Genomic DNA, 18,605 nt, shown 5'->3' on the forward strand with positions numbered 1-18,605 from the left:
TCAATCGAAATACTATTGAACTCCATTATTTTGTCATGCCACCTCTAGATGACCAACATTTTTCACACACTCCTCAATCGAAATACTATTGAACTCTATTATTTTGTCATGCCCCCTCTAGGGGACAGACATTTTTCACGCCCCCCCTCAATCGAAATACTATTGAACTCCATTATTTTGTCATGCCCCCTCAAGGGGACAGACATTTTTTACGCCCCCCCCTCAATCGAAATACTATTGAACTCCATTATTTTGTCATGCCCCCTCTAGGGGGAAGACATTTTTCACCCCCCAATCAAAATACTATTGAGCTCCATTTTTTGACAATTTGATGAAATCACAAGTCTAGCAGATAAAAAGCATTTATTTCTAGTTTAACAAACATATTGTTTGAATGTATGATCATATATTTGTTACATTATAAGAAAGGGACAAGCGGTAGAAAATGGATGAATGGATGGTTATAATATTTATGTTGAAAAAATATGCGATTGCATTGAGTACATGTGTTTTTTCTGTCAAAATGGAAACAACTAATACATTTAGTAAGACAATATAAAGTACTTTAATGACGCATATTATTTCCAGGCTTTCGAGGGCCAAATTAAATGATGTGTACCCCAATTGTAAAAAAAACAATGTTTCCAAATTGAATGTGATGATTTTGGTTATGAAACATCTCATAACTATAAATGTAATGCATCCAGGCGGGATACAATCATTAGCTTTCTCTCTTGACTGTTTAATTGCTGACCGCACCTTAGTGGTCATTTAGTTTCAATATTTTGTGTTTAATAATGCAAACGAAGCAGCAGATAACAGTCATTAAAACTTATGGACACGACAGTGAGAAGGGGACGTTTGTGTCCAGCCCTGGCCCCGTATGATCAATCGATGGTGGCCCACTTAACGCCCGCTGTGCATGTGACCTTCAGCTGTCGGTGACACGCCAATCAATGGATGCCCTCAACGAGCTGACACACGCAGACGCGCGCGGCCTCTAATTTCCACTCGACGGCGGTCACACAAGCCCCGGCTTAATGCGGCACGCAGGAGGACAGGTTACGTTTAGAGAGACTTTATAACGACATCGCGGTTCATGCAGCGTGAATTCTAAATGCAATTTGCCACGTTTGGCTGAGCTAACGGGATGTTTTGCTGGCATTTCAGTGCGGTTATAGATGAGCTCTAAATGTCAGGTGCAGAGGCTAAAAAGCCCCCGCAGGCACATGGACCGCTCTGCACCAGTTAAAATGTCAGATGGCTGATTTGATTTTTTGTCCTTTTTTTTAAGCATATATATATATATATATATATATATATATATATATATATATATATATATATATATATATATATATATATATTTTTTTTTTTTACAGTAAAGTACAGTAAAGGTCATTATTTTTTTAATTTTCTATACTGCCTAACCCAGGGGTAGGCAACCCAAAAGGTTGAAAGAGCCATATTGGACCAAAAATACAAAAAAAAAATCTGTCTGGAGCCGCAAAAAAATAAAACCCTTCTATAAGTGCTATAATGAAGTCAACACATCATATACGTTTCTATATTAGCCTACTATCAAAATGACTATGCGACGCAGGCTGACACAAATCTTCGTTGGCAGAAATGTTGAAATGTAATACACTATATTGCCAAAAGTATTTGGCCACTGTGGAGAATGCATATATGTTTAAGAGTTCTTTCTTTTTACCGTATTTTTCCGAGTATAAGTCGCTCCGGAGTACAAGTCGCTCCGGAGTATAAGTCGCACCGGCCGAAAATGCATAATAAAGAAGGAAAAAAACATATATACGTCGCACTGGAGTATAAGTCGCATTTTTTGTGGAAATGTATTTGATAAAATCCAACACCAAGAATAGACATTTGAAAGGCAATTTAAAATAAATAAAGAATAGTGAACAACAGGCTGAATAAGTGTACGTTATATGAGGCATAAATAACCAACTGAGAACGTGCCTGGTATGTTAACGTAACATATTATGGTAAGAGTCATTCAAATAACTATAACATATAGAACATGCTATACGTTTACCAAACAATCTGTCACTCCTAATCGCTAAATCCCATGAAATCTTATACGTCTAGTCTCTTACGTGAATGAGCTAAATAATATTATTTGTTATTTTACGGTAATGTGATAATAATTTCACACATAAGTCGCTCCAGAGTATAAATCGCACCCCCGGCCAAACTATGAAAAAAACTGAGACTTATAGTCCAAAAAATACGGTACATAGCCATGTTTAGAGTAGCTAGTACTTTTCCTTGGTATATTCTACTAGTTTCTCTTGTGTTCAGAGGTCTGTTTAGTGTCTTAAACCATCGGAATGTGAAATACAACCCCCACTCTTTTCTTATCTGTGTTGCGAGGGGGAGATATGGGGGCTTTGTTTGTGTGCAAGGAGTTGGCTTTTCCGTTTGATTGTCAGACCAACTAAAGTAGCCAATATGAATGTATTGGTCTAGGTCAGGGGTCGGCAACCTTTACCACTCAAAGAGCCATTTTGACAAGTTTCACAAATTAAAGAAAACAATGGGAGCCACAATACTCTTTTGAAAATTTAAAATGAAATAACACTGCATACAAAGCTTTTTTTGCTTTGTGCTATGTTTTAACCAGGGGTCTCAGACACATGCCCCAGCCTGCACCTTAATATGAAAATGTAATGTTATTGCGGCCCGCAAGTTTTAAATGAATGGCGCTTGATAGTCGCATACTTGCCAACCCTCCCAATTTTTCCGGGACACTCCCGAATTTCAGGGCGTGATGGCACTGACTTTAGCGCCCTCTACAACCTGCTCAAACAGTGTACCTGCTCGGCCACATGTTGAATGCAGCTTCTGATTGCACAAGTAAGTGACAGCAAGGCATACTTGGTCAACAGCCACACAGGTCACACTGACGGTGGCCGTATAAAACAACTTTAACACTGTTACGTTACAAATATGCGCCACACTGTGAACCCACACCAAAAAAGAATGACAAACACATTTCTGGAGAACATCCGCACCGTAACACAACATAAACACAACAGAACGAATACCCAGAATCCCATGCAGCCCTAACTCTTCCGGTCTACATTATACACCCCGCACGGAGGGGGGGGGGGGGGGGGGGGGGGGGGGTGTATAATGTAGACCGGAAGAGTAAGGGCTGCATGGGATTCTGGGTATTTGTGCTGTTGTGTTTATGTTGTGTTACGGTGCGGATGTTCTCCAGAAATGTGTTTGTCATTCTTTTTTGGTGTGGGTTCACAGTGTGGCGCATATTTGTAACGTAACAGTGTTAAAGTTGTTTTATACGGTCACCGTCAGTGTAAGCTGTGTGGCTGTTGACCAAGTATGCCTTGCTGTCTCCTACGTGTGCAAGTAAAAGCTACATACAACATGTGGCCGGGCTGGCACGCTGTTTGTACAGGTTATAGAGGACAATAAATGCAGTGCCATTACGGGACGCCCTTAATTTAGTTGTTTGGGTGAAAATCGGAGAACATTTGCCCCGGGAGATTACTAGGAGAGGCACTGAGATCCGTAAATCTCCTGGGAAAATCGGGAGGGTCGGCAAGTATGCTGGGAAAATCGGGAGGGTCGGCAAGTATGCAGCTGAGCCGCATCAGAGTGGTCAAAGAGCCGCATGCGGCTCCGGAGCCGCGGGTTGCCGACCCCTGGTCTAGGTGATTCTCCTAAAGCTTTAGTAAAACTTGATAATATTCCTATTCTGTCTTGGTGGTCCTTCTTACTCAGCATATATGTCATCGAAAGAACTTTGGATTGACCAGTAACTTAGATTCCCTTGGAGGAAGAGCTGGTCTGACGCAACACCACCCATCCAAATGATCAGAATCAGGTGTCTTAATCACTTGGCACGGCCACAGGTGTATAAAATCAAGTGGAGACGCGTTCTCTGGAGTGATAAATCACGCTTTTCCATCTGGCAATCTGATGGACCAGTCTGGGTTTGGAGGTTGCCAGGAGAACGCTACATTTCGGACTGCATTGTGCCGAGTGTGAAATTTGGTGGAGGAGGAATTATGGTGTGGGGTTGTCTTTCAGGAGTTGGGCTTGGCCCCTTAGTTCCAGTGAAAGGAACTTTGAATGCTCCAGGATACCAAAAACATTTTGGACAATTCCATGCTACCAACCTTCCTCTTCCAACATGAATGTGCACCTGTGCACAAAGCAAGGTCCATAAAGACATGGATGACAGAGCCTGGTGTAGATTAACTTGACTGACCTGCACAGAGTCCTGACCTGAACCCGATAGAACACCTTTGGGATGAATTAGAACGGAGACTGAGAGTGTGTGACCTCACCAATGCGCTTTTGGAAGAATGGTCGAAAATTCCAATAAACACACTCCGCAACCTTGTGGACAGCCTTCCCAGAAGAGCTGAAGCTGTAATAGCTGCAAAAGGTGGACCGACATCATATTGAACCCTATGGGTTAGGAATGGGATGGCACTTCAAGTTCATATGTGAGTCAAGGCAGGTGGCAATATAGTGTATTTATTCTACCCATTTTTACAACATTGGAAAACACATAGTACAACACATGCTTCTCAGAGGGTGAGATAACTCCTCTAAATCACTGGCTTCCAATGACCAAAGATATAGATGTGTGTGTCAAAGTTAAAGGAAATGGCGGGCTGTCTTCTTCGAATGGATTTATAACAATCTATGCAAACTGGGTTACGTTTGCTGTGGTCTATAACGGCACACAAACCACTATCAGAAATGCAGCCAATATTACATACAGATAATATGTCACGAGACATGCAGATGTAAAATAAATACAGGACATAGGAAATGAAATGAGCTCAAATATACTTACAAGTGAGGCATAATGATGCAATACGTACGTAAAACTAGCCTAAATAGCATGTTAGCATCGATTAGCTTGCACTCCACACAAGTCGATGACATCAACAAAGTTCACCTTTGTGCATTCACACACATCATGAAAAGATTGGTGGACAAAATGAGACAAAGAAGGAGTGGCATAAAATATGTCTTTCTCTGGGATCGTTGAAGAAAGTTGTACATGTAAACAAACTACGGTGCGTTCAAGGACTGCCAAAATTAGTAGGACAAAACGGCGCTCGCCACATACTCTCATCAGAGAATCATGTTTAATATAAACAGTGGGGTTTCTAACAATTAGGGAGGTTTGTGTCATGTTTGTCCTCCTACGAAAACCATATTAAAACAAAAATAATATATCCCCCCCCCCCCCATCTTTTTCTATTTTCATAAATTTTTGAAAAAGCTCCAGGTAAAAACTGATTTTCAAGGTTAAAAAATTATTTTCAAGGTAAAAACTGATTTTCAAGGTAAAAACTGATTTTCAAGGCAAAAAATTATTTAAGGCAAAAAATGATTTTCAAGGTAAAAAATTATTTTTTCCCCCCCCATCTTTTTCTATTTTCATACATTTTTGAAAAAGCTCCAGGTAAAAACTGATTTTCAAGGTAAAAACTGATTTTCAAGGCAAAAGTTGATTTTCAAGGCAAAAAATTATTTTCAAGGTAAAAGTTGATTTTCAAGGCAAAAAATGATTTTCAAGGTAAAAAATTATTTTCAAGGTAAAAGATGATTTTCAAGGTAAAAGTTGATTTTCAAGGTAAAAGTTGATTTTCAAGGTAAAAAATTATTTTCGAGGTAAAAAATTATTTTCAAGGTAAAACATTAGGGCAGCGCTAAAGAGCCGCAGGTTGCAGACCCCCGGCTTAACCTCTCCATGGCCACTGGTACACACCAGAGACGTGTTAATATGAATTACGTTACCTCTGCTTTTCAGGGCGTTCAAGTGTTGTTCAAGGTCGTCTGCCATATTGGTTCAGAGGTGTCATGTTTGAAAAAGGGTTTTACCATCGCATCTTGAGTAACAAATATAATCATTCTCAGTATTTATTGTCGATGAGGCCTTCAGTGAACTATATTGTGCTTCCATAATATTAAACATCATTGATGAAAACAAGACACTTTGCATCCATTTACAGACGTGTTAGTGTTCCAGCTCTTGTATTGGATCTCATTAGATTGTGTTGTTGTAGCTCTTGTGTTGTACAGTACACACTCTTGTGTTGTACAGTACACACGCTTGTGTTGTACAGTACACAATAATGATCAAGTTACCTGTCTAAGTAGCTGTATGCATGCCAGTGCTTCTCAATTATTTGTAATGCCTCCCATAGGGGACAGACATTTTTCACGCCCCCCATTATTGATTTCAAATATTTTCTGTCATGCCCCCTCTAAGGGACACACATTGTTCACGCCCACTCTGACTTAAAATACTACTGAGCTCAATTATTTTCTGCCATGCCCCCTCTAGGGGACAGACATTTTTCACCCCCCCCCTTAAATCGAAATACTATTGAGCTCCATTATTTACAGTCATGGCTCCTTTTGGCGACAGACATATTTCCCGTCCCCTCCCCCGAATCGATATACAGTACCAATGAGCTCCATTATTTTGTCATGGCCGCTTTAGGGGACAGACATTTTTCACGCCCCCCCCCCTAAATCCAAATACTATTGAGCTCCAGACAGACATTTATAAAAAAATAAAACTTTAATTTTTAATTTTTTGTCATTAAAAAATACAATCATGCGTGCTTACGGACTGTATCCCTGCAGACTGTATTGATCTATATTGATATATAATGTAGGAACCAGAATATTAATAACAGAAAGAAACAACCCTTTTGTGTGAATGAGTGTAAAGGGGGAGGGAGATTTTTTGGGTTGGTGCACTAATTGTAAGTGTATCTTGTTTTTTATGTTAATTTAATAAAAAATGAATTAAAAAAATTTATTTATTTATTTTTTTTAATTTCTTGTGCGGCCCGGTACCAATCGATCCACGGACCGGTACCGGGCCACGGCCCGGTGGTTGGGGACCACTGCTCTAGGGGACAGACATTTTTCAAGCCCCCCCCTAAATCCAAATACTATTGAGCTGCATTATTTACGATCATGCCCCCAATTGGGGACAGACATTTTTCACGTCCCCCCTAAATCGAAATACTATTGAGCTCCCTTATTTTCAGTCATGCCCCCTCTAGGGGACACATTTTTCACGTCCCCCTAAATCGAAATACTGTTGAGCACCATCATTTTGTCATGCCCCCTCTAGGGGACAGACATTTTTCACACACACCCTAAATCGAAATACTATTAAGTTCCATTATATACGGTCATGCCTCCTTTTGGGGACAGATATTTCTCCCGTCCCTTCCCCTGAATCGTTACACAGTACCACTGAGCTCCATTATTTTGTTATGCCGCCTCTAGAGGACAGACATTTTTCACGCCCCCCCTAAATCAAAATACTATTGAGCTCCATTATTTTGGCATGCCCCCCCTAGAGGACATACATTTTTCACACCCCCTCACTTCCCCCCTCAATTGGAATACTATTGAGCTCCATTATTTTGTCATGCCCCCTGTAGAGGATATATATTTTTCACGCCCCCCTCAATCAAAACACTATTGAGCTCCAATTATTTTGTCATGCCCCCTGTAGAGGATATATATTTTTCACGCCCCCCTCAATCAAAACACTATTGAGCTCCAATTATTTTGTCATGCCCCCTCTAGGTGACATACATTTTTCACGCCCCCTCACTTCCCACCTCAATCGGAATACTATTGAGCTCCATTATTTTGTCATGCCCCCTGTAGAGGATATACATTTTTCACGCCCCCCTCAATCAAAACACTATTGAGCTCCATTGTTTTGTCATGCCCCCTCTAGGTGACATACATTTTTCACGCACCCTCACTTCCCCCCTCAATCGGAATACTATTGAGCTCCATTACTTTGTCATGCCCCCTCTAGAGCAGTGGTCCCCAACCACCGGGCCGCGGCCCGGTACCGGTCCGTGGACCAATTGGTACCGGGCCGCGGCCGCACAAGAAGTTAAAAAAATAAATTATTTATTTATTTTTTTTTTTTTTAATTAAATCAACATAAAAAACACAATATATACATTATATATCAATATAAATCAATACAGTCTGCAGGGATACAGTCCGTAAGCACAATTGATTGTATTTCTTTATGACAAAAAAAAAAAATATATATATATATTTTTTTTTTTACTACCCTTCCCCCCCCGGTCCGTGGGACAAATTTTCAAGCATTGACCGGTCCGCAAGTACAAAAAGGTTGGGGACCACTGCTCTAGAGGACAGACATTTTTCACCCCCCCCAAATCCAAATATTATTGAGCTCCATTATTTACGGTCATGCCCCCTCTAGGGGACCGACATTTTTCACGTCCCCACCCCCCAATCCAAATACTATTGAGCTCCATTTTTTTGTCATGCCCCCTCTAGAGGACAGATATTTTTCACGCCCTCCCTAAAACCAAATACTATTGAGCTCCATTATTTTGTCATGCCCCCTCTAGAGCAGTGGTCCCCAACCTTTTTGTAGCGGCGGACCGGTCAACGCTTGAAAATTTGTGCCACGGACCGGTGGGGGGGTGGATTTTAAAAAAAAAAAAATTTTTTATTTTTTTTTTACATAAATAAATACAATCATGTGTGCTTACGGACTATATCCCTGAAGACTGTATTGATCTATATTGATATATAATGTATATATTGTGTTTTTTACGTTGATTTCATTAAAAAAAATGTAAAAAAATAAAATACAATTTTTTTTTTATTTTATTTTTTTTAAATTTGTTGTGCGGCCCGGTACCAATCAGTCCGGGCCGCGGCCCGGTGGTTGGGGACCACTGCTCTAGAGGACAGACATTTTTCACGACCCCCCCTAAATCCAAATACTATTGAGCTCCCTTATTTTCGGTCATGCCTCCTCTAGGTGACAGACATTTTTCAAGCACCCCCGCCCTCTAAATCGAAATACTATTGAGCTACAATATTTTGTCATGCCCCCTCTAGGGGACAGACATTTTTCACGCGCCCCCCCCCCCAATCAAAATACTATCAGCTCCATTATTTACTGCCCAGCCCTCTCTAGGGGACAGACATTTTAAAAAATTGAATTTTGAATTGAAATACAATTATTTGAGAAGCTCTGATGTGTGCACACTTCCATTAGCAGTCATGAGGCCCTTTGCACTCGATGTACTTCAAGTGCTCTCTCTGTCTTGAGTTGTGTGTCCAAGTGTACTACATTTCTAAAGACCAAGTCACCTTCCCGACAGGATGACCCCAAGAAGCAGGAGGACCACGCAAAGTCGCCCCCGCCCAAGGAAGAGGGCGCCATGAACATCCTCAACTCTCACTCGCCCAAACACGAGAACAACCGTCCCACCTCCGTGGTCCACGACCATAGCCAGGCCCCCAACAGCACAGACGACAACACCGAGGTAAACATGCTCCACAACAACTTGGTATAAAATCCCAACCCCCAATACAAATCCGAGTGGAGCCCCCAAGAAGAGCACACACAGCACAAAGTGTGCACCGTCAGGCCTGATGTTAAAGTAAGCACACAATTGAAGGATACGACATGTTTACAATGATTGCATAGTGGCGCCGCTTGCTTTCTTTCCTTCCTCCACCGACTAACGACTGACTTTTCCTCGCTTCTGACGCTCCTGCCTTGGTCTTTCACGGCCAATGAACGCCTCCATCGTCTCCCATTCTGTCCCCCGCCCCCCTCTCTGCCTGCCCCGCCTTACTGTCTCGCTCTCCGCTCGCATGCATCGGTGTTATCAAAGTGTCTGAAAATAATGACGAGAAAAAAAATGTGCAAATGAAGTGGACGTGTACTCGCAACTTTTTTCATGTTTCGGCATTGCTAATGATAAGTGTCTAGATTACATGACGTGTTTGCTTGGATATTGGAGTCTGTATACTACACACACTGTGTCTTGGTTCTCTGTGGGATTTGTAATACTTTTATGTACTTGAGGTTCTTTTCTACTTTTTTGGCTATAAATGGAGGATTCTAGTTAACAGTGGTGGGAATAAATCTTTTTTCATTTTCTTCAACTCTTGCCTGTGAGCTCTACTTCCCCCTCTGGCGTGTCTCTTTTTTTGTCTGCATGTCTGCTGCTCACGAAGCTAACGGCCGCCCAGCTGCTCCCTCGCTAATAATAACTGAACGCTCCACTGACCCTGCTTTTGTGCTACAGTAGGCTGCTCACACACACACACACACACACACACACACACACGTACACACACACACACACACAGGGAAACTGTCCATTCAGCACCATGGACAGCCACCCTTGCGCATTAGAACGCCATGGGAGGAGGATGTACATGCCATACAGTGGTGCCTGAACCTCGGTTTTACTTAATAGTCCGACAAATGATTTTTTTCCAGTAAAAAAATAAAGTACCGTATTTTTAGGACTATAAGGCGCACTTAAAATCCTGTAATTTTCTCAAAACTCGACAGTGCGCCTTATAACCCGGTGCGCCTACTGTACGGAATAGTTTTGGTTGTGCTTACCGACCTCAAAGCTATTTTATTTGGTACATGGTGAAATGATAAGTGTGACCAGTAGATGGCAGTCACACATAAGAGATACCGTATTTCCTTGAATTGGCGCAGGGAATATAGTATTCGCACGTCTAGAATTACTGCCGGGTCAAACTCGTTTCTCAAAATAATTAACGCATGCTTGGCCTTATCGCCGGTTCATTATTGACGCCGGATCAAATTCGTTTCACAAAATATTAATTTTATTATCGCATGTCTATAATTTTCGCCGGGTCAAACTCGTTTCGCTAAATATTTAGCATATGGCTAGAACTTCCACCGGGTCAAATTCGTTACGTCACGAGTGACGCTTTACCTGTCCTCATTTTCAAAATGGAGGAAGCTGCTTTCAGTAGTTTACAATCGCACAAAGGAAAAAAGATAAAGAGCTATTCAGTAGGATTTAAGGTCCAAGCTATTGAATACCGGTACAGTATGCTAAAAAGAACAGTAAGCAGCTATGTTTTATTAACATACCGTAGCTGCGTGTGTCAAATACTGTATGAGTCATGAAATAGTTCCGCCTCCTGGTGGTAGAGGGCGCTAGTGATCCTTCTTGCGACTTCCGGTACTGCAGAAGAAGTGAACACACGCAGCAAGACATTTTTTTTTTCCTCTGCCTGAACTTTTAACATGGAGGATTACATACCGGTATCTAAAATAAAACCGTTTTCTAAACTGGACTTTCAATGGAAGCAGGAGGTAATAATTAAAGGAATATCTCCATCGAGACAGAGAGACTTTTAAAACGGAAGAAAGAAAATAAGGAAGACTTCTATAAACAAGTTATCGATGCTTTTGGTCAGAAGGAGCTGCAAATGGACTCCATTTATAAGTACAGGTAAGACCATAGTAACGTTTTTTTTATTAAATGTGCTTTTCATGATGGTATGCTTACATCACACTCAAAGCGCACGCCTAAATTTACCGCATTCCTTTTGGTAAACGCCGGAGTGAGAAGAGGTTTTAAAATAATTACCGCATGCACGGCCATCCCGCCGGTTTCCGGTAAACGCCGGAGTGACAGGAGGTTTTAAATTAATTAGCGCCCCCGCGGCTATTCAAGGAAATACGGTACGTGCAGACTGCAATATGATGGCAGTCACACATAAGGGATACGTGTAGACTGCAATATGACCAGTGTTGGGTTGGTTACTGAAAACCAGTAACTAGTTACAGTTACTAGTTACTTTATTTCAAAAATAACTCAGTTACTTACACCAAAAAGTAATGCATTACTGTAAAAAGTAACTATTTAGTTACTTTTTTTTTAAAAAGCTCCCATTAATGCCCTTTTAGCCTTCATTTCAGTACAGTTATTGCACTGGAGAATAATACAATATGTTGATCAACTTGACATGCATTTGCATCACTGAACTCTGCTAAGCAATGTGGTCTACATACAACACACAAAGACAAAGATATGTTTCAAAGGGCCAATTTATTTCAGGCCAGAACATATTGACAAAACTATTTTAAATAGCTGCAACATAACATACATAAGTAACAAACAGCATAATAACAACACAGCTGTAAACCTGGCTTCACCTAAGGTAGGCACACGTGACATAGACAAAGCCTAACCAGGCAGATTTGAATAGTTGTTTTGGGCAGTAGACGGGATCTTTGATCCAAGACACAACTTACATTTAACTAAAATGTTATTTTCTTTGTGCTCGACAAAAAAAAGAAGTGAGAATACCTCCATGTTAAGACACTCGACTGCGGCTCCGTTGTTAGTAAACACAGACACGCCCCCCCCCCCCCTCCCCACACCCAGACACACACAGAGCGCGCCTCCGGCTTGTGACACTAGAACATTCAGAAGGACGACACTGCAGCGCTCCAATAAAACACACTCAGATCTTCTGTTTCTAGCCGATACTACATAAAAAATAACGTCAAATAACGCAGTAACGCATCATGTAGTAACGGCAACTGAGTTACTGAATATAAAAAATTACGCGTTAGATTACTAGTTACCGCTGAAACTAACGGCGTTACAGTAACGCGTTAGTCCCAACACTGAATACGACTCAAGTAAACAACACCAAAATGTTATAAGTTCCATTTAACATATAAAACAATACACACGGCGCTCAAAAATCTATCAAAATGTTTTAGTACGACTTTGGTAAGCTATGACGCCGCACCGATTGATGGATTGTACTGTGCTTCAACATAGGAGTATTATTATGGTGTGTGTATAAGATAAGACATTATCTGGCGTTTTGTTTCGCAATATTATGCAAAAGCGACTTTTCTTACCTTCTGGTACCTGCGGATCTGTTTTTGGGATCTGCATAAGTCCTGAAAATTTGCGCGAGTCCGCCTTTGTAGTCCGTAACGAGCCTGTAGTCGATAAGCTTCTTCTTTTTCTCTATCTTCTTGTTATGTGACATTCATCCTCCGCTGTTGCCATTTCTAATATAAAGTAGTGTAAAGTTCTTACTTATATCTGTCAGTAAACTCGCCATGAAAGCGCTAAAACATACCGGTGTAGTGAGTTTACATTATTCACCCAAGGAACTTCAGTTATTAGAGAGTTCCGGATGGACAGTTTTTCACGGGACACATTTCCGGCCTTGTTGTTGCTGCACTAGTGAGCCACGGCTGAGGAGATGCTGCTCCGTTATTGATTAAAGTAAAGTGTGAATGTCATTAAAACAGTTAGCTCCATCTTTTGACACTTCTTCCACTCCCGTCTTTGCACGCTACACCGCTACAACAAAGACGACGGGGAGAAGACGCTGTCCAAGATGAGCCGGAGTAATTAAGACCGCCCACAAAACGGCGCATCCGGAAGCGACTGTCAGAAAGCAACTTGAAGAGGATGTGTAAAACATAATTTATGCAACATTTTGACCAAATAACCACCATTACATGTTATGTAGACCACACGGAAGTCTTTTACATTAGAAAAAAAATCCTAATATGACTCCTTTATTGCGCCTTATAAGCCGGTTCGCCTTTTGTATGAAAACAGACCTGAATAGACCCGCTCATCGGCAGTGCGCCTTTTAATACGGTCCAAAAAATACGTAAATAGTCTGATCAAATGGTCCAACAAATTATTTTTTCCAGTAAAAAATCAAGTAAATCTGATTAATTTGTACTTTTTTCATACACAACATATTCTATAGAGCAGTATTTTTCAACCACTGTGCTGGGGCACACTAGTGTGCCGTGAGATATTGTGTGGTGTGCCGTGCGAAATGATGCGATTACACCTAATTGTTCTGAAAAATATTTTTTTGTACATTTATAATTATAATCCGCAAATAACGTGCCGTTGTTGAGTGTCTGTGCTGTTGAGAGATTGGCAGGGTAAACATGAAATACTCCTCCACATCAGGAGGTGGCAGCAGGTAGCTAATTGCTTTGCAGGCCTACTTTGAATTTGCATTAATTCTGAAGAGAGCGACTTTATATTGTCAATATAAGCAATTGAGTTTCAATTTTTCAACATTTTCTACTGGTAGTGTGCATCGGGATTTAGTCAATGAAAAATGTGCCTTGGTTAAAAAAAAAAAAAAGGTTGAAAAACACTGTTAAAGAGAATAGTTGTACATGCAGAGAACAGTACAGCATATAAATGATTAATTAAAATGGATAAATGAGTCTTTTTGGCGTGGACAGCAATAAGCGCAAGGTGTTTCTCACCTTCTTTATTAAAGTGCTGGCACTCTCAACTTTCTTTGGCCCCAAGTGGCTTATTTTGCCGTCCTACTTGATAAAAACAAAAAGCACAGACATGTTTTAATGCCTCGTCACGTCACCAGAAAGCAGACAGACAAGGGGGTTGGTTGTTCATCGTTCTGTGTGCATTCGATGAACAAATAAACCATACACACATAGTAAACATGCTTAAAGGGCAACGTTTCAAACAAAAAGTGGTGCGTATGAAAACCCGAGGTACCACTCACTCATTGGGGCCACATATTACAAACACCTGTGTATTCTAATGAGATCCAATACTGGAAGAGTGTTTTTTTTTTGCATTAGAGCATATTTTAAAAAAGCATGCAGCGTAAAAATGGCACAAATGACACATATAGACTTAGACTCGCACAAGAGAAATTGTTCCACACAGTAGCTCAGTTACAAAGGATGAAAAGGATAAGGATGGAAAGGATAATAATGCACACCAGGGCACAAAAAGAGGGCGAAAACAAAAAGGTATAAAGTAGACTAAAAATGTACCATAGTAGCAATATAAATATAACATATATGTCATATTTACATAATATGCAGTATATAATATACACAATATATATATCAAATCCCAATTACCATGTACAATATTACAGTATATGTAAAAGCTGCAGCAAAAAAAAGGGCTGCATAAAAAAAAAAAAGAGTAGATCCAGCAGAAAATATACATTATAAACAAAGAGAGGTAGCTAACATAGAAGCGGTCTGGTAATAAAAATCTTAATCATATATACACTACCGTTCAAAAGTTTGGGGTCACCCAAACAACTTTGTGGACTAGCCTTCATTTCTAAGAACAAGAATAGACTGTCGAGTTTCAGATGAAAGTTCTCTTTTTCTGGCCATTTTGAGCGTTTAATTGACCCCACAAATGTGATGCTCCAGAAACTCAACCTGCTCAAAGGAAGGTCAGTTTTGTAGCTTCCGTAACGAGCTAAACTGTTTTCAGATGTGTGAACATGATTGCACAAGGGTTTTCTAATCATCAATTAGCCTTCTGAGCCAATGAGCAAACACATTGTACCATTAGAACACTGGAGTGACAGTTGCTGGAAATGGGCCTCTATACACCTATGTAGATATTGCACCAAAAACCAGACAATTGCAGCTAGAATAGTCATTTACCACACTAGCAATGTATAGAGTGTATTTCTTTAAAGTTAAGACTAGTTTAAAGTTATCTTCATTGAAAAGTACAGTGCTTTTCCTTCAAAAATAAGGACATTTCAATGTGACCCCAAACTTTTGAACGGTAGTGTATAAAAGGGTTGTAACGGTACACAAAAATTTCGGTTCGGTACGTACCTCGGTTTAGAGGTCACGGTTCGGTTCATTTTCGGTACAGTAAGAAAACAACAAAATATAAATTTTTTTGGTTATTTATTTACCAAATTTGCAAAATCTTCCACCAAAAATATTTTTATTAGTGGAATATTTGATGTGAAGTAATGGGAACCTTGGATAGGTCAATAATTCACAATAACATTGATTTTGATTCAATATTATGTTTTGAGCAATGACAGTTTGAAAGAAAGAAAAACTTATTAAAAATTACTCAACATTGCAACTTTTTCTAAATTACATTTAACCTTTAAGCTTTTTTATTCCACTTTTGTTATGTTTTTGTTCATTTTAATAGTATTTTTAGAATGTGCCGTGGGCCTTTAAAACATTAGCTGTGGGCCGCAAATGGCCTCCGGGGCACACTTTTGACACCCCTGCTATAGATAATAAAAAATTAAATGTGATAAATCTATGGATAAAAAGCAGAGCCTGGCGACGCATGCGCGTTTATCATAACTCTCTCTCTCTCTCTCTCTGCCCCTCCCTCACCAATGCTGCTGCACGTACAATTTGTTTTGTTTTTAACCCCTTCTTAACCCTGAACGTACATTGAAAATACACGCAACCCTAACTCAAAATGCCGGACATTTGAGGCTTTTAAGAAACTCCGCCCTGACAGCTCCGCAAAAGAGGATATGTCCGGTGAAAAGAGGACGTATGGTCAGTCTATCCTAGCCCGTTAGCTGCTAGCATGCCGTGTGTTGTGCCTCGGTGTGCATTGTTTACACAACGTGCGTCACGCTACTAATGCCTGGCTGGCGATGGACTGACACACCCTTCACCATCGACCGGTAGCTCGCAGTCGACGTAATGAGCACCCCTGCTGTATTCAGTACGCCTCCCTGCCGATGTTTGCATCCCTTGTCCACTTGCCATATTTCCACACCAGGACGGAGTCACTATTGGTCTGGAGGTGCTCCTCCCCAAAGAGGCGAAGCTCCACCCAGAGAAGAGCCCTCCCCTCCACTACGACGTCTTCCTCTACAAGGTGGCAAACAACGGCGACTCGGCCGCTCCCAACTCTCACTCCCCCGCCTCCCATCACGCCGCAAAATCCCCCAAGAGAGCCAAGGTGCAAAAAAAGCCACCCGGCCTGCAGGATCCTTACCAGGGTAGCCGGGAGCCGCTCAGCGGGAGACACTCCTCCCCGTTCCTGCAGCCCTCGTCCGGACTCAATCGTCACTCAGCACCAGGGGGCTACTCCGCTCCCACGCGCCATCACACACCCAAAGGTCGGCCTTCCAGTTCTTACTGTTCTGGAATGAAAAGAGAGGACGGACATATTCGTTCATCTCCATCGTCTCCTCATCTCACTCATCCTCCATCGTCACCTTCCTCCAGAGTCAAGTGCAGCCCGGTCAGCACTCGATCCCTCCCACCACTCTCGTGACTTCAACACCTTCAAAAAACACTAACGCATCCCCCATTTCCCACTCTCTAACATCCCCTTCGCTATAGTGGCTCGTAGAGTTCAAGAAAACTGAAAAATGGAGGAAATAACATCGATGGACTTAATGGTCACATGATCGCAAAATTGATGTGAACAAGGTGCCAATTTCTGTAAGCACTGAGGAGTTTTTAGCTCTTATTTTACAAAAAAAAAAAAAAGCCTGCGTTTTTTTGTAGTTTTTACACATTTTTTAGCATGTATGATTATTTCATGTTTTGATACATTTGACATGTTTTTCCCCAATAAATGGATGATATCTACAACATAATGTGGTAGAACACACTGCATTTATTGTTTTGTAGAAATAAAATTGAACAAAAACAGGAACATTTTTCTACTATTATTGAAAAAAGCGTACATTTTTAATATTTGAAGAAAAATAATGGTTATTTCATGTTATGAATAATAAATGGATGATACTACAACATAGTGTTAAAGGACACACTGCATTTTTTTTTATTAAGTATTTTTTTACTGCAACATTGTGGAAATAAAATTAAACATTAAAAACAGGACAATATATGTCACACAAGATGCCAATTTTTCCATTTTTATTGAAAATAGCATACATTTTTAGTATTTGAAGAAAAATACATTTTCGCCCATATGGTTTTTTTCATGTTTTGAATAATAAATGGATGATACTACAACATAATGTGGAAGAAAACACTGCATTTATTGTCTTATGTTAAGTATTTTTACTGGCACATTGTGGAAATAAAATTAAACATAAAAAACAGGACAATGTGTCACACAAGGTAGCAATTTTTCTACTTTTATTGTAAAAAGCGTACATTTTTAATATTTGAAGAAAAAAAAAGGTTATTTCATGTTATAAATAATAAATGGTTGAAAGGGATGATACTACAACATAGTGTTAAAGGAAACACTGCATTTTTATTAAGTATTTTTTTACTGGAACATAGTGGAAATAAAATTAAACATAAAAAACAGGACAATGTGTCACACAAGGTGGCAATTTTTCTACTTTTATTGAAAAAAGCGTACATTTTTAGTATTTGAAAAAAAAAATTTGTTAGCCCATATGGTTATTTCATGTTTTGAATAATAAATGGATGATACTACAACATAATGTGGAAGAAAACACTGCATTTATTATTTTATATTATGTGTTTTTTTACTGGAACATTGTAGGAATAAAATTAAACTTAAAAAACCATTTTGACCAAAGAGGCAAAATGTAAAAAAAATGTATCTGAAATGTTGATACCGAATAAAAACACAAAGTTTGCAATTATAGGCAGATTCAGGGCAAAATGCATACAAATTGTTTGGTCATCAAGGTGGCAATTTTTCAATTTTTACTGAAAATAGCGTACATTTATAGTATTTGAAGAAAAAACAATTTTTTGCCCATATGGTTATTTCATGTTTTTCCCCGATAAATGGATGATACTACAACATAATGTGGAAGAAAACACTGCATTTATTGTTTTATGTTAAGTATTTTTACTGGCACATTGTGGAAATAAAATTAAACATAAAAAACAGGACAATATGTGTCACAGAAGGTGGCAATTTTTCTACTTTTATTGAAAATAGCGTACATTTTTAGTATTTGAAGATAAATAAATGTTA

The 18,605-nt window shown here is 39.9% G+C and overlaps 1 protein-coding gene across 4 annotated transcripts in view; it reads left to right on the plus strand.

Moving 5' to 3' along the window:
• LOC133635971 (chondroitin sulfate proteoglycan 5-like) overlaps positions 1-17,399 on the plus strand; it is a 38,323-nt gene extending 20,924 nt beyond the window's left edge. Inside the window, exons 5-6 of one of the 4 annotated variants that reach the window (XM_062029505.1) lie at positions 9,207-9,371; positions 16,446-17,399. In XM_062029505.1, the coding sequence (XP_061885489.1) occupies positions 9,207-9,371; positions 16,446-16,946 (666 nt within the window). In that variant the 3' untranslated portion in view covers positions 16,947-17,399. The remainder of the gene's footprint in view (positions 1-9,206; positions 9,372-16,445) is intronic. The other 3 variants (XM_062029502.1, XM_062029506.1, XM_062029504.1) reach the window with 3 other exon arrangements.
• The last annotated feature ends 1,206 nt before the right edge of the window (positions 17,400-18,605 follow it).

This window comes from Entelurus aequoreus, linkage group LG20 (genome assembly GCF_033978785.1).
Source record: "Entelurus aequoreus isolate RoL-2023_Sb linkage group LG20, RoL_Eaeq_v1.1, whole genome shotgun sequence".
NCBI classification, from domain to species: Eukaryota; Metazoa; Chordata; class Actinopteri; order Syngnathiformes; family Syngnathidae; genus Entelurus; species Entelurus aequoreus.